The sequence below is a fragment of the Lepisosteus oculatus genome, chromosome 4 (genome assembly GCF_040954835.1).
Source record: "Lepisosteus oculatus isolate fLepOcu1 chromosome 4, fLepOcu1.hap2, whole genome shotgun sequence".
NCBI classification, from domain to species: Eukaryota; Metazoa; Chordata; class Actinopteri; order Semionotiformes; family Lepisosteidae; genus Lepisosteus; species Lepisosteus oculatus.
In genome coordinates this window covers 55,829,383-55,850,795 of record NC_090699.1, presented here as the reverse complement: position 1 = coordinate 55,850,795, position 21,413 = coordinate 55,829,383, and the positions used below count along the sequence as shown (strand labels likewise).

At 39.0% G+C, this 21,413-nt stretch overlaps 1 protein-coding gene across 3 annotated transcripts in view; it reads left to right on the top strand.

Moving 5' to 3' along the window:
• mgll (monoglyceride lipase) overlaps positions 1 to 19,636 on the top strand; it is a 53,810-nt gene extending 34,174 nt beyond the window's left edge. For all 3 annotated transcript variants that reach the window (XM_015347934.2, XM_015347935.2, XM_069189380.1), the window contains 5 exons: positions 1,360 to 1,496; positions 3,789 to 3,899; positions 8,866 to 8,955; positions 11,995 to 12,210; positions 15,829 to 19,636. In XM_015347934.2, coding sequence (XP_015203420.1) covers positions 1,360 to 1,496; positions 3,789 to 3,899; positions 8,866 to 8,955; positions 11,995 to 12,210; positions 15,829 to 15,951 — 677 coding nt within the window. In that variant the 3' untranslated portion in view covers positions 15,952 to 19,636. The remainder of the gene's footprint in view (positions 1 to 1,359; positions 1,497 to 3,788; positions 3,900 to 8,865; positions 8,956 to 11,994; positions 12,211 to 15,828) is intronic.
• Positions 19,637 to 21,413: the final 1,777 nt, after the last annotated feature.

Genomic DNA, 21,413 nt, shown 5'->3' with positions numbered 1-21,413 from the left:
AAATTAGAAAAGAACTGTCAATGTATTGTATATAAACAGAAAAGAACAACACAGTAAATATAATATATAGAGAAATAAGCAGAGCTAAAATGAAGACATTGACTTATTGAACTGTTTATTGAAAATCTGACCTTAAGCTTTTACCTGAATGTCACTGTTTTCTGCCTCGGCATTCTGCATCTTGCTCTGCTTTCACCACACGACACTTCTATTAGAGATCTACGTCATCTGCAAAAATGTTTCTTGAGGAAAATGTACATATATTTAAAAATTGTAACATGTTACATTGCAGATGTATTCAATTAGCAGAAGAACATTCTTTTTCACAATCTTCAAATGGGCAACAGAGCTTTCTTCTAGGCATTGTGTTGCGGCTATTGTTTAGGCTGAAGGAGCTGTGTTGCAATACTCGATTATTCTTGTGGTTCCAGCTGTATAATAATCTAATACATTCCTTCTGTTTCATGTTTTCTTTTGTCAATTGTGCCATGTACTGTATGTCTGCAAGTCCCAGCTCCTCCTTGCATTCTTCTTTTATTGTTGTTGTCGTTAATCTGGCACTCCAGAGCCCAGACACATCAGATTTTCTAAAGCAGAGAACAATTGTGTATTGCCTTGGGGGAGGTTCAATTTAATTCCAGCCTGGGAACCAGATGAGGAGAAGAATGTAGTGAAAAGCTGGGAATATCATGAACATACACAATATGAATATCACTTGTTTCAGTAACCCAACAATGTCCTCTGGAACTCTCTGCTGGCCTTTCCATCTTCATCAATGTACTGCTCTTTCCATCCCTTCCTGATACATTGACTTATTCTTCTCTTGCTTTCACTGGGCCAAACATCAGATGGCGTCTTTCACTGCCAGGCAGTGTGCGGTTGACTTGAGGAACATGAGCCTGAAACCAATCACTTCTCTCTGCCAGGCTTTTAAATTTTTGAAAAAACCCTGGGCCCTTTTGTATATACAGGTGAATTGCACATACACCTACCCTTAATCACAATACCAAATGGAATTGGTCCTGCTGGAAGAATGGGGTGGAGCTTGACAGGGACTGTTCCAGTGCTTTGTGGGATACATGCTGTACCACATCTTAGCCATGCCGTTTTAGTTCAGAATCTTTCCAAATCTGTGGCTAGTGAGTGTCAAAGAGAAATCAAAGTTGAACTCTTTACCATTTGAATATAATGGTTTACTCCGGTGACACCTATTACATAGCAGTTTGAGTCGTTCCAAGCATTATCAGGCATATGTAGGTTTTTTTGTATGTAATTTATATTACCTTTGTATTTTTTTCTGCTGGGTGAATACTGATGCACACAGAGCTAATGGTGTCTCCTCCTCCTCGTATTTGACAGTGGGTCACGGGCAGAGTGAGGGAGACCGCATGGTGATTTCTGACTTCCACATCTTCATCAGGGACTCCCTGCAGCACATCGACATCATGAAGAGCCGCCACCCTGGCCTTCCAGTCTTCATTGTCGGACATTCCATGGTAACGGAATTCTCCATTCTCTCCCTGCTTGTTCCTTCAAAAACAAAAACCCATCATGCCCGATATCATGTGATCACAGGGCTTCCAGATGCATATGAAACACAAATATCGGTCTAAGCTCCTTCCACAGTGGCAATGCGCACTGATGAGCTGTGGCGGGCTAGCAGAAGCACATGCAGCGTCCCAAAGTGAAGGCAGACTACCGCATTACATTACTCTGGCTTGATTTAAAAACTTTTTTAAAAATATTTTACATCCATGTATATTGTTGATCTTTTGTATCGCTTCCCCCACACTGATGGAAGGAAGTCCTTTGGAAGTCAGTAGAAACCCCTGGGTCCTTTTTTCTGAAGCTTTGCGTCACTCGTGATCAGAGACAGACACTGCCCTTCCCCTTTCATTTCCCCCACTCCCTTCCCTCGCTTTTCAGCCCCGAGCACAGTGATGATATTGTCCACAGAGCTCACTGGCCTCTTATACTGGTTGATGTGCTATAGTCTGACTCATTTCCTCCCATCCGAGAAACTCAGTCCAGCTCTACTGCCTCACCCGTCCTGCTGGTCAGGCATCGTTGACCGATATAAACAAACCACCGAAATTGTGATAAATGGAATCATTTCAACCCCCAGATTTGTTGGAGTCACGCTGAGCAGCTCTTGTGTTTGAGTTCATTTTGAGACCCCGGGGGATGGCTGTGGAGTTGATGGATTTGGAAGCAGAAAGGTCACTGTGTTTAAAAATAGCATTCTCTAATTTAGGTGGCAAAACACAAACACTCATAACAGGCGCATCATCCTGAATCCTGTGGCGGTTGGAGGTGAATTTATTGAGTCAGATTAACAAGAGGATTTCTTGACACTGGAAAAGAAAATAATGTGGCTATTAATTATCTCGTGAAGAGCTGAGTGGTATAAAAACAGGCTGCAGTCTCAGCACCATTGTTCTCCTAAGTGTCTGCATCACCCTTGTTATTATTGTTACATAAGGTGAAAAACAATTAAGGTGAGCTGTAGAATGACACTTGACAAACCTAAAAAGCAGAAGCTGCCAACAGAAAAGGCAAAAACTTCAATACTGTATGTCCTCTTACCTCTCTCTACCCTGAAAGGGTGTTTCATAAATGTCAAGTGAAGGAGAATTTGTCAAAAAGTAACTCTTAAGTGCATTATTTTGTGAAGTGATCCTAATAATAACAATGTTTTTATTATTGGTAGGTGGAAATTAGGCTCTATTTTTATTTCATATTATATGGTTACATTGTGCTGATTTTCTCTGTGAAAGTCTTACAAAAACACAAACTAAATTGATAGAATCAGCCTAACAATCCAAATGGTTACAGTCACAAAGACATTTTAGACTGACTGATGAATAACAGAGGGAATATTTCATTATACAGTATCTTGCCCAAGGTCTGGTTACCAGTGTGGGTATCCTAAAAATAACAGAGACAACTGATGAAGCCTAGAGTTTTTGGCACAAGTTTCACTTTTACTTTTTCTTAAAAGGTTTATTTTTGTATTAGGGTATTAGGCTACTTTGTGACTTTTAAATAGCCATTAATCACATTTGCGTGGTTTAAAGTTCAAATGTCCAAGAGACATGGAACACAAATGAAAAACAACACAGTGACAAATATTCTGTTTTCAAAGTCACAGGATGTTTGCAAGGGTGGCTTGGTGGCACCCTGGCTTCATTTCCTGTCCTAGGGTGCTATCTGCATGGAGTTTGTATGTGCTGTTTGTGTGGGTGTCATCCCAGAGTGCAAAGACATACAGTACTGGTAGGTTAATTGGCTTCTATGAGACCTGGCTCTGGTGTGAGTGTGTGTGTATCTTTGTCCGTGTCTGTGTGTGCCCTGCAGTGGACTGGTGTCCTGTCTAGGCTGTATCCTGCCTTTCCCCCGTTGCATAAACCTCAGCTCCCTTATGTCCCTAAATTGGATAAAACAGTTAGAAAATGGATGGATAGATGTTTGCTTATGTTTTTTGCTGCTCTGTTTCGGAATATAGCACCTTCCTTGTCATATACAGGGTTGGTCAAGCTGCTGTCGACAACTTTGACAGTTTATTACAAATTAATTACATGGGTTACCGTGACAAAAAGAGGTTTCAAACGAAAGCATAAATATCAAAGTTACCTTACAATCCTTCGCCATCTGTGGAGGAGAAAACAAAACTTTAGTAAACTATTTGGCATTTATACCTGTTGACAACATTTCGACTAACCCTGTATTAAGTTTACTTTCAGCCCAGGAGGCCTGCAGCTCTAAATGTGTGTCTGTGTCTTTTCCAGGGGGGAGCCATTTCTATCCTGACAGCCTGCGAGAGGCCAAACGACTTTGCTGGGCTTGTGCTAATTTCCCCCATGGTCCAAATGAACCCTGAATCAGCAACTCCTGTTAAGGTACTTCAGTCTCCGAGTCCCGAGAGCTGATGTCACTGCTGCCCCACTCCTGCTGTTTCACTTTACCTTTGGAGAGCAAAGTGCTGAACTTTAAGAACTCCCACGGATACAATTATTAAAATGATTAGCCTTCATACATGGTGAGAGCTTGTGGGTGGAATACATTGCACTGAAGCATCAATTATAGAAACCGAGAGGCCATGCACAGAATTGATTGTATTTTGAAAGAGCCCTCTGTTTGGCTATCCTACACATTGTTGTTTTTTTTTAACCACAGCCAGCACAAGTGTTATTTCTGGGCCTCTTTGATGACCTGCAGCACCCCAATATCCCCACCATCAGCATTAGCTGTGACCAGAGTGCTCTTTTTCTCTTTTGTGCATAACTACTGCAGGTTCATACACATACTGTATTGCTGTTTTAGCGCTGCATCCCTGGCATGGGAGCAAAGGATATGAAAAGCAGGTGAGGCCTTCAGTCTCACTGTCGGGCCTTGTCCTTTTTTCCATTGGCTGCCCCACGAGGGATCTGGCAGTGCTGAAAAACTCTCTGAGATACCTGAGCTCTTCAGCATGAACACCCTATCAGGGTGCTCCACACTGATCTGGATCATCGCATGACCCAGTATCCACTGAACTGCCTCCTTTCTACATTACTTTATTTAACTTACTTACTCTATTTAAGCATCAGATATATCTTGCATCCCTTTGTGCAGTGTCTGAGTATCTGATAAAATTTGCCAAGCACTTGTATTCAATTAAGTAATGGTACGCATTTTTATGCCTTTTTTAATGCATTTTTAAAAGTCTTATGATAGCTGTAGCATACCGATCATTTCTAATGCAAATCAGATAGCCTTGCTGCAAGGTTACAATCTCCTTTATCTCTTTGATACTTTGTGGAAATAACCATCTTCTCTTTTTTCTTATGACAAGGATCACAAGGGTTGATTTCCTCTTGACCTTTCAGTACTGTTTGTTTTTACAGTGTTTCTGTGTTTGAGTATCTGACGCTAAGTACCAGACACATTGATTCATGGAGCTGGAATTGTTTTAAATTAATCGAAGCCCTTAAGGAGACAGGAAATGAGAATATTTTTCTGCCCATCTGCTGCAGCCCTCTTTGTACAAACCAAACAGCGTGTGCTGATAACTTGCCACACAATAGAGAGGCAAAAAAAAACCCTTCTGATGAAAGTTGTTTCGCATTGATTTCTGGTCGCATAGAGCTGGAGGAAGCTGGTTAATGTCTGGCGATTGAATTGAATTTAAGGTAGAAATGTGTCTGTGTTTTATTACTGATGATAATAGCTAAAACTACTAAACATGAAAGTTATTCACTATTTTTTAGTTGTTTCTTGAATTGAATGGAAACATACAGCACTGTAAATATTCAACTTTGAGGTAGGGACTCGAATGCAAAAGTAGACATTTGTGTGGTATGTGCAACAAATGTGATAAATACAAACAAATGTGAGACCTATAAAACAGACAACTTACAGGCAATGTAGAAAGATAGCGTTGAATATTACAGGTTAGCGAAGTGGACATGGAACTGAAAAACTGGAAATGATTGTTATATACAGCACAGAGAAAGATGAAAAGACTATTGGATGTCTGCTGAAGGTGCAGAATGGAGTGTGTTTCACACAGAAGCACCCTTTATCCCCACTCTAAAGCTGTGCATACATTTGTCAACACTCCACAAGAGGGATACCATGCAGAGGATAATGTGTTTGCATTTCCTTGACATGTTATTGAATTGCTTGTTGCATGTTATGCACATCTGGGTAACATCACAACATTCTAAGCGTAAGACCTACAGCAAGAGAGACAGATGGTTCTTCAAAGGGGCTTATAGACTGAAGTGTGCAAATACATCTTTAAGGCACGAAGCGTGTGGGTAGGCATTGATCGAAGAGAAATCGAAGCAATCAAACGGAGCTGCTCAGAGCTGAGAAATGAAGTGCGGTCTGCTCTCTGTGGCTAGCTTGTACGATGTTGATTGATAGCACCAAACCCATTACTGAATCATTCCCAAAAGAATAAGAAGACATTTGTAACGAGTAGAGATGTGAATGCTTGTGCTTTTGTCTTTTCCATTCTGACTATGAGTAATCCATTTCATAACGCCACGTTATTGTCTTCATCACAGAAAAGGACTCAGCACAATGAGAACTTTTTATTGTGCATGTGCCCATGGCTGCTTTTTTAGCTTCAGAAAGGGATTGTGAGGAGGAAGTGAAGAATGGTTGTTAAAGCTGTAGCCAATCAATTCCTCCTTTATATTTGCAGTATGTAACTAATGTTTTAGATTGAGCGTTGCTGCCTCACAGCAATTCAACTAGGGCCCTGAATTCAATTGAGGACCTTGGGAACTGTCCATGTGGAGTTTGTGTGATCTCCCTGTGTTTGCATGGCTTTCCTCTGGGTGCCACATTCTGCAAACATACTGTTAGGTGAATTGGCTTCTGGGAGAGTTGGCCCTAGTGTGAGTGTGTGGGGCTGGACTGGTATCACATCCAGGGTGTAGCCTGCCTTGCACCTAGTGCTTGCTGGGATAGGTTTCGGCTCCCTTGCGATCCTAAATTGGAAGAAGCAGTTCCAAATTAGATGGATGGATGTTTTGACTGTTGTAAGGAGAGAGAAAGATGCACTTGGCTGAGGTGATCTCCAGAGATCAGTTATTGAAAGCTTGGTATTGAACTTGTTTCACCAGATACAGCAGCACTGACAAATGATGCTTGAACAGGATGGAGTGGACTTGTGCCATGACATATTGCACTCATGATTATTAAACAAATCCTCAAGCACAGGATGGGCTTCTTGATCGCGGGTTCGAGCCTGGGTCATGTCACTAGCTGAATGTAAGTAGGATTCCCCAAGTGGTAGCACACAGTTGACTGAGTGTCACTAAGGTAGGTTGCTCTCAGCAACCCCTGCAGTCCACAGGGTGCTATAGACATGCAATGCAGTTAGTGGGGGATGCGCCTGTCTTCCAAGAGGCCTAGGACAGGTGCTGGAGGTGTGGTACTACAGAGCTGTGGCTGTGTTGTTTGGGACGTATTTAAAGACAAATGGCTTGCAGGCGATTGGGTAGGGTCAGACTTCAGTTGCTCATTCTAGGTAGACTATTTGTCAAACAAAACATTTGGCTTTTAACAATGTGTACATTTCATAAAAGCAACTAGGATTTATTTGTTTCTAGTTGTCTGCAATATCAGTTAAATTAATTACAAATGAATTTTTCTTGTAAGAACCAATAAGCTATCGTAAGTTGTTATTGATTAAGTCACTGATCACAGGTATTCTGTTTACCCCAAACCAGACACATTAACACAAAATTTCTGTGTGGATTTTTTTAAATCTTATGACAAGCTCCAAAACTGACGTCTGATTGTAACCAGCTTTTTCATCTTAATTTCTTTAAAGATGGGGCTGTATAAATTCTGGATGTTGATGAGAAAAGATTTGGTTGGTCAGAGGCAAAAGAATAATCTTTAGCGCTGCCCTTGGCGAGTGATTTTGAAAGAGTAGATCATTATTGCCTTTCTGAATCACTGAACATTTATTCATTCTGAAGGCTACAAGTATTGAGAGATAAATACACCCACCTCTCTGTGACATTAACTAGTTTTTTTATAATGTAAATAAAATGTAAATGTGAAATCCAGTCATTTTAAATGTTGCGTTCTGTTTTCACACAAACTTCCCCTATTTACTTGTGGTTCGTAAAGTCATGTGAAAAAACCCACAGGTTTACATGCAAATTGAGAATGACTTGCAATTTCCAGTTTTGTTACTACAAAACAATCAAATGTTTTTAAAATGTTTTATTCTAATATCCATTTCCATATCTAGACAGCATCATTTAAATAAAAATGATTTTTTTAAAGTGTTCTTTATGTATATATTCTATGTATAGAATATATATGTTCTTTAGGTCCACAAATCTGATTAGGTCTTATTATAGTCATATCATGTACCAACAGAGATTAATTTGGCTATTATTAGCATTGGAGAAAGGATTGAAAGTCTCTTAATCTAAAGCAGTAAATAGGGAGGAGGTATTCAAGGTGGTCAGCTTTCTAACAGCAATGATTTAGTCCCAGATGGGCAATTCTAGGACACCATTTTTTAAGCAAGTTTTTCTTAGTTGGATTTTTATGTATGTTTTTTAGGACAATTATGTGTAACTTAAGAAGGCGGAAGGCCTTCCAAAATTATAACTATCAAATGCTTTCTAAGCAAAATCCAGTCAAGAAGCAATGTGCAGTAGTTCACACATTCCCTGCAGATTTAATTCAGCAAGAGCTACGAAATGCAACCTGTTGCAAACCTTGCACAACATAATGATTCGGAAAATATCAAAAACAGAATTTACACACTTCCCTTCATTGAGAGAAATGAGGCAGTACAAGTGCAGTAGGTCTCACCGCAGAGTTATGAGTGAAATAAAAACACCGCCAGATTATATCCCAGGCTCAATGGACTGACTTGTGCTTCGCATCAATTTCGGGTTCTTTCTTGATGTTCTTTCTTTTTTTTCTTTTTCAAGGAGAAAAGTAACAGTGGGCGGGGCATTTGCACAGATCCACAGTGGTTATTAATGCTGCCTCGCAGTGTTGGGGCCCTGAGTTCAATTCCTGGGGTGCTATCTGCATGGAGTTTGTATGATCTTGCCATGTTTGTGTGGGTTTTCTATGGGTTCTCTGGTTTCCCCCCAGAGTCCAAAGACATACTGGAAGGTTAAGTGGCTTCTGGGAAAAGTGGCCGTGGAGTGAGTCTGTGTGCCTTGCAGTGGACTGGGGTCCCATACAGGGTGTATCCTGTGTTGCACCTACTGTATTGTTTGCTGGAATAGGCTCCGGCTCCTCAAACAACCCTGTACTCGATAGAGTGGTTAGAAAGTGGATGGATGAATGAAATGCAACAGTTTTCTCATCACAGTTCCTTCACCCCTGCAGGTATTCATAGCCAAGCTCTTATACCACCTGGTGCCAAACCTGTCCTTGGGTTCAATAGATTCCAAATGGATATCACGAGATCAGAAACAGGTAACATCTCCTACTTTACTGCTGTGGGTTTACTGCTTCATGTTGAATGCAGAGAATTGTTTATAAGCAGTATCTTACTCTGTGTCAAAATGCTGTTTTATGTTGATAAAGAACCTGTCACAGCTGCTACAATTGTCACAATCGATAGATTTTTCAGAGTGGTGTTGGGAAGCCATACTAGACAGCCATTGACTGGTTAAAACGTCAATCTACAGGAACTACAGTGAGAAGAAACAGAAGATAGTGATTCACCTGCCAAGAGAAGGAAAGGATTTGTCACACATGCATATTTTCATATTTTTGTCTTCATCAGATGGAAAACTGTTTTTAATTAACACAGTACCTTGGGCTTCAACACATAATTGCAACATCTCGACAGCTGATACAAAGGAAAATCAGTGCTTGACATCTCTCTCTTCATTTTATCTCCGCCCAGTAAACTAAATTCAAAAGGATGCTTGTTTGTCTGGGACCTGAGGTTTTTAATCATGTTTTTATTTAAGAACCTGGGGCTTTACTGGAAATGCATCATAGAGCATCATGATAACATATTTCATTTTTCACTGCGCTGTCCCTCTAGATGCACAGTCAATTTCATGATCTTGATCTCTGATTTATTACCAGAGACTAAACAAAATCACCCTATCACTTTACTGCTCACAGGACTGAGATGTACTATGAAAGCTGGACTAAAAGATCTGCATTGTGAAGTTCCAGATAAACATCTTAACTGTATTAATGGCAGCTATGTCTTACAGTTGAGAGAAAGTCATCACCGCCACCACTGCCTGAGGAGCTGCAATATTCTGTCAAAACAAAGAATCCTTCAACAGTATTGTGGTTGCCCTTTACCGTTTAAAGTCCTTTATGGACTTTAGAATTAATTTTAGAAAGAGAAATTAGAGGTTACAGCTTGGCTGCAGGCAGAGGTGTTCCCTGTTGCACCAGGCAAGATCAGAATGGTATTCAGTCCAGTAGAATATAATTGTGTGGTTATATACTGCAGGCTATAGCCTTTAAAACCTTAGCAATGTGGAGACAGAACAGGGCAGGAGGTAAATTCTTGGTCAGGTTTACAATGCCTGTCAAGCCATAAAACACTTTGAAAGAGGTAGAGAACAGATTAGGTGAGCCTTTCACTGACTGTGTCTCACCCCCTCTGTCTTGCACTCACAGCTGACTAAAACCATTGTTCACTGCAGCTCCCACACACTGTCTTGTTGTTCAGAGACAGTTTGCATTAACATTTTGTATTTTTAGATAATTCTTATAAAGGATATTAGCGTTAAATTGGTACTGTCTGTTCTGGTATGGTGTTCTAGCTAATGCTAGAACATTGTTTAAAAAAATCCAGTAATATTTCAAAGAAAGTCATCTGCCTGGGCAACAGATGGTGAAAAATCTCTTTATTGTGTTACACAAAATGAGCTTCTCGGTAATAGTCATTCTGTACCAGAGAAAAGAAAAAGGGCTTCAATTTGTGTGAAAAGGATATTTTGTTAATTTAAATCATAGCTTGTTATTTTGGTAGGCATTAGATCTATTCTATTGCAGAGGCATTTTTAGAACAGAAGTGGATGAACTGGGGTTTACAATGGTAATAAACACCCACTCCCTTCAGCTTTCTTGTCAAGAAATTGATCTTTGGTTGCTAATTCAAATCCTTTGCATGTGTTTGAAGAGCTTGAAATATGAAGGTCCTTAATCTGAAAGCTCTTTTGTGAATTAATGCTGTGCAAGGGATGCCTTAAATGCCTTTATCTGAGACAGCTCAGATCTGTGTTCTGTATGCTGGAGCCTGCATGTCATTTTAATTTCATATTTTTTTTCTGAATACTGGTTTTTCAGTTGGAGTTACCCACGTACAACACATACATGTATTCATGTCTATCGGTGTAGTTTACTTCAAGAGGAAGCTTGTCTTTACATCAGAGCGTGATGTGTTTCATGTCACAAGCTAAATATAGAACCAGGGCAAAGAAAGAAGTATTCACAAGCCCAGTGGATTTAAGTTTCTTTCTTACTTGATCTGTACATCACTCTGTGGTATACAGCCCCACCCCACCACAGCCAGGACTCTACAGAGCGTTTTGCTTCTGTCTTCTGCATAAACAAAAACTGAAATGACTTCTCTCTAAATTAGAGGAAAGCAAACTACAGAGCCACTGTTCTTTTCTGCTGGCAAAGGGTAAGGGCACAACTGCAGCTAGCGTAGGGCACTACCGCAGCCCTCAGAAGAGAAACGTGAGTCCAGTCCAGTACTGCTGGACAGTTAAGATGCTGAAAAGAAGTATTCAGTTCTCATACATTATACTATATGAAAAATTCAGAAGGTTCTCATAAATAATTATAAGATGCACATGAGGCAGCCATGCAAAACATTCCTTCAGCAATCCCTTTTTCATGGTTGATCAAGCATTAGTAGGAACCGGATTGCTTCTGGTTTTGCTTTGTAGATGATGTTTGTCTGACTTCTTATGGAGAAGGTGTGCTCATAAATGTCTGCAAAAATAGTTGTTCTTTGAACGAGTAGTAGTTAATAAAACATACACAGCAGTGATCAATCATTCTTAGACACTGATTCATGTTCAATTGAATTTCAGAGAATATTCAAGGTGGACACACTCTGACTCTCCTGTTAATCCCCACTTCATTTTTTATAGTACACAGGAAAGCCAAATTGATATCTTTACACTAAGAGGGTGTACAGTCACACCTAGCTCATAAGTTTTTATGCACTTATCTTCATAGATAAGTTCAGGTAAATGAATTTTAATGGGAAAAAAAAGAAACACAAAGTAGACAAACTGGACCTTCTGTTCAATTCAGCACCTGAGGCTTGAAACCCTACCTTTGAGCTCACTAATTGCTTTATTTTTTTCACGGCCTTTAAAATATTTTCAGTACTGGCTGTTTTGGGCATTGTGTATAGAATTCGCTCAGCTGAGGAGCTCACACCCCAGTAATGTTTGTCAGAGAGGTTTTCTGCAGCTTGTCCACTCTGTTGGCCTTCACTGTCCCCTCTCTGTGCTGAGGCAGGTCGAGGCCTATGACAGCGATGCTCTGAACAATCATGGAGGCGTGCGAATTTCCTTCGGCATGCAGTTAATGAACGCCGCTACCAAGATTGAGAAAGCCCTGCCCAACATCGCCTGGCCGTTTCTGCTTCTCCACGGAGATGCTGACAAACTCTGTGACATCAAGGGCTCCCAAGTGATGTACGAAAAAGCACAGAGCCTGGATAAAAAATTGAAGGTAATTATTGGCCCCCTGCCCCAAAAAGGCCTCTTTCATTTCAGGATTTCATTCAGAGTCTAGAACAATCAGTGCAACTGTGGTTCTTACTTTTTTATGATACTGTGTTTTGAATTTGAATTACAGCACAAAGGAAATTTAGTTGTTTTTTGGAAACAACTTTTTTTTAATAAATCAGTTATGTTGTGCCATGTGGGCAATAGGTTTCACAGTGGTTAGCATTGCTGCCTCATAGCAATAGAGCCCTGGATTCAATTCAGGACCTGGGGTGCTATCTGCATAGAGTTTGTATGTTCTCCTCATGTATGAATGGGTTTCCTCCCACAGGCTAAAGACATGCTCATTTTGTCTGTCTGCCCTGTGATGGACTGGGGTCTCATCTGGTGTGGCCCCTGCCTTGTTGTCATTGTTTACTGGGATTGGCACCACCTGCCTCGTGACACTGAATTGGATAGAGTGGTTAAAAAAATGAATAGATGGAAGTTGTGACATGTACAGTACACTCAAACAATTGTTGAGTATGTTGAAAGGAAAAAAATGATTGAAAAACATTAGAAAAATCCCTTTACATATACTATACCGTATATTATACATTTCAGGGTTGTGGGTTCAAAACCCAGATGAGACACTGTTGTTATATCATTGAGCAGGGTACTTCACTTGAATCACTCCAGTAAAATACACAGTTGCATAAAAGGTTGCAAATTCAACTTATTCAAAATACTGCCAAAATAAATTAGTAATAGTAAAAAAGTGTGATAGTGGTTGGGATTATGTTTAAACCTTCTCCCAAACTTTTTGTTTAAATCTCCTTTAAGTACTTTTTCCTTACACTGCTTTGCCTTTCTAAAATAAATATTACATACTGTAGAATATAAAAAGGATATTAAATAAAAGGAGGCTCATCTAAATTATTCAATTGCTTTTGCAACTAGTTTAAAATTCCACATTTTGTATGAGATTTCATACTGTTAGAAGCATGATTAGGAAATTTGTTCCAGGAAGCCAAGCTGTGTGTCTGTCCTCAATGCTCCTAAACATCTTAACAATGTGTGAATTAGATGAAAATACTGTATAAGCATGTTCATTGCTGTAAGTCTTTAACCATCATGTTTAGAAACAATGCTTCAAAGTCGTATTCACTCCATTGTCACAAAAAGTTATGCGAAACCCACACTATTATAAAAGTGGGAATTCTTACATTATAATTTAAATTTGTTCTACCAGGTACGTTTAAATGTACACTTTTGTGGGTGGTTAGAGATGGAATTTCACAGCTTTTCAAAAAGTTCAAAGACTGAATTTTTATGTGTAGGTGTTTGTATAGGTGAATTAAACAAGACGTTTTAATGAAGCAGACAAAAGAAAGCATTTATTGCTTAGTCTCACCTGAAAGAAGAAAGAAAAAGGATTACATACAGTAGGTAATTAAATGAACACTTGGGTTCTTACAGATAGGCTTTGCAGAAATTCACAAGGACTACTTTGAAAAGGAACTACAGTAATTCAATTTTAGCTAAAAGTGGCGCATTGCAGTGTGTCAGGCACATTGCAAACAGAAATATGTACTGTGAAGAATCCCTGATTTATTCTATAATCAAAATCTTGAGGAACCAATAAATGTAATGATGAAACAATAAATAGAAAATTGAAGCCGCTATGTTGGTTACTAAACTGGAGTGACAGAAAGAGATTCCAAATTCATTCCCAGATTGCATTGTATTTCGAGTAGTGTAAAATAAAACTAGTTCAAACCGTAGCAGATATCAGCACAGTCTGTGCTATAATCCTGTGAAATTTCATCCATCCATCTTTTAACCACTTAATTCAATACAAGGTTGTGGGGGAAGCCTATCTCAGCAAGCAAGGCAGGATACACCCTGGACAGGACACCAGTCTATCACAAGGCTCACACACATTCACACCAGGGCCAATTTTCCCAGAAGCCATTTATATCTTTGGTCTGTGGGAGGAAACTGAAGAACCTGGAGGAAACCCATATAAATAAGGGGAGAACACAGAAACTCAGTGAAGGTAGCACCCCAGGAATTTCAAATGCAATGCAAACCACTGTACCACCGAATTGCCCTCTTGGCAAACTCTGCAGATAAATTTATTGTCTGCATCTCACAGGGTGCAAATGTATTAGTTGAAGGCAAGTCAAAATGCAACAATGCCATTCATGGATTAGATAATTCATGTGGGTTAATAGTGTAGAGGTTAAGATAGACTAACACCTTCCGAAAATATGGCTGCTGTGGAGGTGGTTGAGTTCAGATTCTTCTCACATGAAAAATAACCCAATTCATTTTCCAAAGTTGCTTTGTGGGAGCAAGAACAGGAGATGCAAAATGAGCTCCCAAGGTGACTGAAAGGAATGGCACAGTTACAGCACTACTGTATATACAGAAATCCCCTGTCTCCAGACTGGCTCTGCAGTTCCAAGTCTTGGGAAATGTTTTTGTTTATTTTAGGGGCCTCCAGTATAAAAATGAACATCATCCGGTCATTTGTTTCTCAGTCTGACTGCTATTGCTGAAATATAGACAGGATGCTTCACACCATCCTATAAACAAACTCCAGGGCTAGTTAGATGGTTTTCAAAACTGAAATGCCTGAAATGTGTCAAAACCACAGGAGGTGACTATTTCAATACGCAATACCAGAAAAAACTAAGTAATGATGCACACATTTCACCTTTTCATTCATGATAATTAAAGAATATTTAATGTATGCCCAATGCTTGCCTTTTGAGATGTGTTTGTAGAGAGAAATGTAATTATCTGAAAAGACTTGGCGTGAAAGAGTGATTAGCAGTTAGATTGGTTTTTTAAACCTTTTTGTCGATGTATTAACTAACCGTGACAGACCTCTGCGTGCTGACTTTATACAGGGCCTTTCTATGTGAAATCTGCCTGTGACGTACAGTAGATCTAGGCCTTCACCTGTGTTTCAGACAGTCAAACTGATATAATGTCGGTCAAGGCTTGGATAACTGAGGGGTTAATAGTCTAGAGGTTAAAATAGATAGTTCTCAGACATTGTCAGATCAATGTGCGGCGAATGTAGACCGAGCATTCAACTCAAGTGAATCCATGTCCCATTCCCTGTTCTGTCCACAGTGTTTCACACAGACTGAGAAACAGGTTGCTGGTTGCGCTGCTCTGCAGATATGCAGGCAAAAAATAGTGCCATTCATGATGAATAGCTGCATTCAAAGACATTACAAATAATCGCTTGCCAGCCTAAAGGGGGAAGTGCCATTTAGGAACATTAACACACAGATCTCTTCATGTACTCCACAGCTCTGAGACTGATAAGATTGTATCTGTACAGTTGTTTCATCACCACTGTTCACAAGAACTAGACGGATGCAGTGAACCGGAAAACAGAACCACTCTGCTTTTGCAGGGCCTTAGAAAACTGTTATTCCAACACTTACTTCTTATTTTTGAGAAGTGCAGCAATACAACATGTAAATGTAATCCAAGCTTGTGTCAGTACTATTTAATGCTTATTGAATGAACCAATGGACTAAAGGTTTGTGGGTGTTATTGTGGGGCATTATTGATTGTATCATTCTTTTTGTGTCTGACACAGTGTGTTTGCCGATTGCAGGTGTACAATGGAGCCTATCATGCTCTGCATCACGACCTCCCGGATACAGCCAACTCAGTCCTCAAAGAGATCAGCACCTGGATTGTCCAGCGACTCCCAGAAGAAACACAGACCAAATCATAGAAGACAGGTCACCACCCCAGCTCTTATTTGCTTCAGGTTGAAGTCGGCCAGTCATTAAGAGGCAGAGCTACTTGGTAGTAATCATGTACTGTGTAAACAATGATTGCCACTCGAGCCAGTTCCCAAGCTGGGTTTAGGCAAGCAAGCGATAAAATCTACTACCTAGAGCATCCTGGGGCCCTCATTGCTAGTCAACATCTTAATAACACTTTTTCATACCATGTGAACTAGCACTTTGATTTCACAAGGGGGGGTCATCGTGTTTAAGTCAGGTTGGAAGTTGGGATTGGTAAAACAAATGTATAACGTTATTTCAACATGAACCTTATCTTATAGACTCTTATGACATGGACAGTTAGTTAAATAACTCATACATTTTACCTTAGAAAAGTGGAAGGGTCAATGGGTTTGCAAAATTGGAATATCTCAATATTCTCTTAAAGCCCATGAACTCTTAGATAGATGGAGTGTAAGTAGAAGTGCCTGGAGGTGTGGTGTTATCCAGGTATCAAGGTCAAAACCAGCTAACACAAAAATTAGAATGTTATCGTGTCACAACTTGTGCTTTACTACAAAATGTATAGTTTTGAAATTTCAGGATGTCAGTAATTTTTGTGGAACTCTTTCTTACTTATGTAATACAGTAACAGCCTTGAAGTTTAATTTCTAAATTTAGCACATAAGCATGTTCTAAATGCACATTTTTTCTGCTAACCTTGATGTTAGATTATTGTTTTATCTTACACACCTGACGTTTGCAAGTCACCATTTAACAAAAAAAAAAATCCTGATGCTTAACTGACATTTAATGACAATGTTTTGCTAATGACGTAGTATGATTTTTAGACATTCTTGTTCATAACCCTATCAGATTTTAAACAAGGTAACTTCAATTTTTAAATCAGCCAATAATCCTAGGCTTCATTCAGCTTCTACATAATGTAGCTGCAAATTGCCTGTAGATGTGGCTTTTTAAAAAATAAGACAACATTGTAAATTCTTTTTCATTGTTTAGAGATAATTTTATAATGTATTTACAGTACCTGGTGGAATGAAGAAAAAACAATTTACAGAATATCAAAGACATAATAAGTGTTGTATTTGAAAGTGCAAATAGGTTTACTGTAGAATATATTGTTAGGAGCATGCACTCAGTGTACATTAGAAGTAAGGGCATTTCCAAAAATACTCCATGGGAATAATGCCACTCTTTTCAGTAGGTGTTTGCACTGTAGAGTGTCATCTTTTAATATTCAATGCTCAGATTATTTAGTTTTCTGAAAAGTCAAGAGCAGAACACATACGGTAAGCCAAAACTGTCAGTCTCTGGTATTTTCTGTTTTGTATGAATGGGACTGTGTGTTATGCTGCAAAAACAGTATAATATAATTGCATAACAGTGCCATTTGGAAAGAATTAAGAAAGTGTGGGGGTTCTTTTAAAGGTGATGTAAAGGAGGTGTAATTTGTGTCAGGTGTTTTTTTCCTTGTTACATTTTTGTCACATGTTTTGTAATATAATTGCACGTGTGGTTCTCATGTTAAGTACATTATTTTTTTACCTGACAAAACACTAATACTCTCCATGACTTTAATATATCTCTTTTGGGTTTCTTTGAGTAAATAAGAATGCGTTTTTTAAAGTTTTTTGTGTTTTTGCCCTATTTGTGCTGAAAGTATTTTGCATCTCTTATTTCCCTATTTTATTTCCTGGCCAGCTGCACACATAATCCTAGCTTTAGGTTTTATTATTGAACAAGTTCATTACTGTAGCAGATAATATTTAAAATAGGAACAACAGAGAATTATAGAGTCACTTTACTATGAAAATAGGTCTGACAACAGGAAGCAATAAGGAACTGTGAGACATTTACATCACACCAAATTCCCAGTATGGTGACCAAGAAGGGAACTGTAATAAGTGCCATCCTTCAAATAAGATGCTAAAATGTGGTCCTTTGATTAAAGGCCTCATGGTGCTGTTGGTGAAAATACAAGTGTCTTTGTTACTTTCCAGTCTGGGCTTGAACAATCTGACCAAGTAAATGTCTCCTCTCTCCCCCAGATTCAATTAATAAAGCAATTTTTCACTGCGCTGTCTTATCTGCTGTATAATGGGGCTGCTGGCTCACAATGGCTGCCACACTTCACCCTTGTGGGTACTGCACCTCAGTGGGGGACAGAGGGGGTCACTTCTCTTGATTTTAGAAAATATACTTTGGGGATCCCTATCAGGAGTTGCAGCAAAGAGGCTGGTTAGCCACTCCCTATGCCAGCCTGTGGTAGATTAATCCAGGAAAGGTTCCGGAAAGTTCCAAAAGTAACCAAATCCTAAAAACATGAAGCAATGGCGTAATCAAAGGATTGAGCTAGGGTTTCGAGAGCCAAAAGACAATTTGGTTTAAAGTATTTCTTTCCCGAACTACGTAAAGCGAGGGTTGAGCTCGGAAGAGGCAACCTCATTAGTGAGCAGAGACTGAGTGGAGTGAGAGGGTATACTGTAAATACGGAAGATGGAGGGAAGAGTGTGTAGAAAGATAATTGATTAATTAGTGCATGGATGTTAACGGTGAGAAGTGCTTACGTGTGGTTTGTGACAATCCTTTAAAAAAGTAGTGTATAAATGCAAGTACCAACTATTAACTATCAATCACTTTTCTGAGTGTTTCTTTACAGAAAGAAACAACGTATTGTGCCATAAGTACAAAAGCAGTAGGTGCTGAAAAGTGTTCAGAATTAGTTCCCTTTTTCTTATCCTGTTTGCCTCAGAGCATACCAGTATCCACATGTTGATGGGACAGGACAGATGCTGTCTTTGCTGTACCAAACTGGGTTTTGTCATTGGCTTCAAATGAAAAAGTCACCCTCGGAAGAGGCCACAGATCTTGTTGTAGTTACAAAGTAAAGTGTTACATATCTGGATGTTACACATTGCTTGAGATGAATATAGTCTTTCTTTAAAGGAAACACTTTCCGGTGCAAATGAGAGTCCTTCCTAGTTCATGATTTTCACTTATTAAAGTGGTCATTTTGTGCAAGTTTTGAAATGAAGTAAAACTAAGACATTCAATTAATCTTCCATTAAATGTCTTTTCATTTACCATATGTAATCTAACCCTGCTGCAAAGATCAGAATGATTAATCTAATCAGTTTAACATAATGTGAAGGTTTCTAGACATTCAAAATCCAACCTCTCAGAGCAGGGTTGTTACACAAGTGGAAGACTGCTGGTTAGAATCCCGACATCTTGCTATTCTAAAAAGTTCAAAACACAGCAATCAGAACAGCAGGTCCTGTAACTAAGGCAATAAAGTTTTACATCTGTTTTTGAAGGACACAGGAGATGTATCTCTTCAATTAACTTCTGTCTACTTCAATGTTTGTATACATCTCTTAGTACCCTCAATTTTGTAAACACCATATTGTTACAGTATATATGTATAAAATGACAGTGCTGGAGACACATAAATGGGTTAATTTAGGATGAGGTGTAAACTGGGAGCACTTAGTGAGATTTTTGTCTAATTCTTTTACATGTTCTGTTCCTTTTTCATGTTTTTGTGTATGGTTAAAGGAAAGACACTATCAGGGAGATTGATCAAGTCCATGTTTTGTCCTGTTGTACATTTTATGTAATTCTAAACTGTGAGATAATGTGTGAAATAAAGTCCACCAGCTTATATAATCTTGTATCTTTGTGTTCTTTTGTTGGTGTAGCCACAAAACTAAACCTTCCACGTATGTTTTCTTATTTACTTTAAAATGTAAACTTCAAGCATGTTCTGTGCTGGGGTGGAATTAATCCCCTCCCCCATCTCCAGTTAGAACAAATAGTGCAGATCCAACATTTCACTGTGGGAAAAATGCGCTGCACAGCAATGGAACAGGTATCTCGTCACAGTCTGGAACTGGATTTGCAAGGAGAAGAAAAAGGCGGTCACATGGGAAGAATTATGTCATTTCGTGGTCTCATGGTGATTTTAATTCAGCAAAGGCAGCGACTGAAAACAGAGAAACTGGCTGATCTTCAAAGAAAACAAGAAAAACTGCACCAGAAAATCAGATAAAGGACAGTATGACATGAGACATAAACATGAGCTTAGACGTGCTTGTACCAATATTCTATAATGAAATACCTACATTATGTTGTGAAGAGGTGGTACCGACCTGCTGCAGAACTGTTAATATGTGTATTGCCAGAACTTATGTTTTCATTAATCAACTATGCTTCATTTATTTTTTCTCTCTCAGAGATGTATCCTATTCAAACTAGGACATCTGCTGTGAAAGATTTGAATATTCAAAGCAAGTGCCGGCTCAGAACCAGCGTGCAAGATGACCGTGCCAAAACATACAGTAAATGGCTCTGTGTGATGTGGGCTTTTGAGGGATATTGGACTCATACAGGAAAGGGTGCCACACACTGAAACTGAGGTCAATGAAGGAAAAAGCTGAACAATGTGCAAATAAAAGAGCAAATGCAACAACACTTGAAAAACTGCATGAATCAAAATGATTACAGATCATCTGTAGATAGTTGTCTCGTTTAAAAATTATACCTGTTCCATATCTTATGATGTTTTTCCCGCCTAGCTATTACAGAACAAAGAGCTTCTATTACAATTTCACAATGCTTACTTGATTGTCTATCTGTATTACACAGGAGTAGAGTAGGGACTGGCAAACACCAGACCTTCAAATTTAGGATCTGGTACAACCAATCCTTTGCATGCTTGATTGATAATCCTTAATTCATGCATTGAAAAATGGGAGCCAGAAACCTGCACCGAAAAGCCTGGTATTCTTTCACCCCTGCTACAGAGCATAGCGCTTCATCGGTGAGCTTCAGAGAATGCTGCAAGGAACACCTTCCCAGCTGGCTTCACAACCACCTAAAGAAGCTGTCGTGGCTGAATTGCGAGATACTCTACAGCCTGATTAAAAAGCCAAACAATAACACAGAATTAGACAGAACATAAAACAATTCAATACATACGAATTAATTTCTCTTTTGAAGAAAATGTAATGCTTTAGACAGTTTTAGCATTTTGGCACAGTATAGATTTTTTTTAGATTGGGTTATATACAGAGTCGCATAACATAATTGTAAATAATCGAAAAACACATTAAGTACTTTAATTGCAAATACTGTACCATTACTTTAGTGCTGTAAATGAAAAGAAAAAGAGTAAGCAAATATATATTTTACCAAAAAGATCAAATTTACTGACCTTATTACCAGAGTAAAGTTGTTGTTTTTTTAATTTCGTAGGTCAGCTTCTGGGTTTACATCAGTTCATTCTATAAATTCTTGTGAACATATACAGTACAGTACCACCTTCACCCAGTTAGCAGACCCGTATTAGGAGAAGGAAATATTACCAAGCAAAATATTTGCCTGTGGCTCCACCTAGTGTTCCTTAAAATAAAATAGAAAACCAAAATACAGTGTTAGACAACTC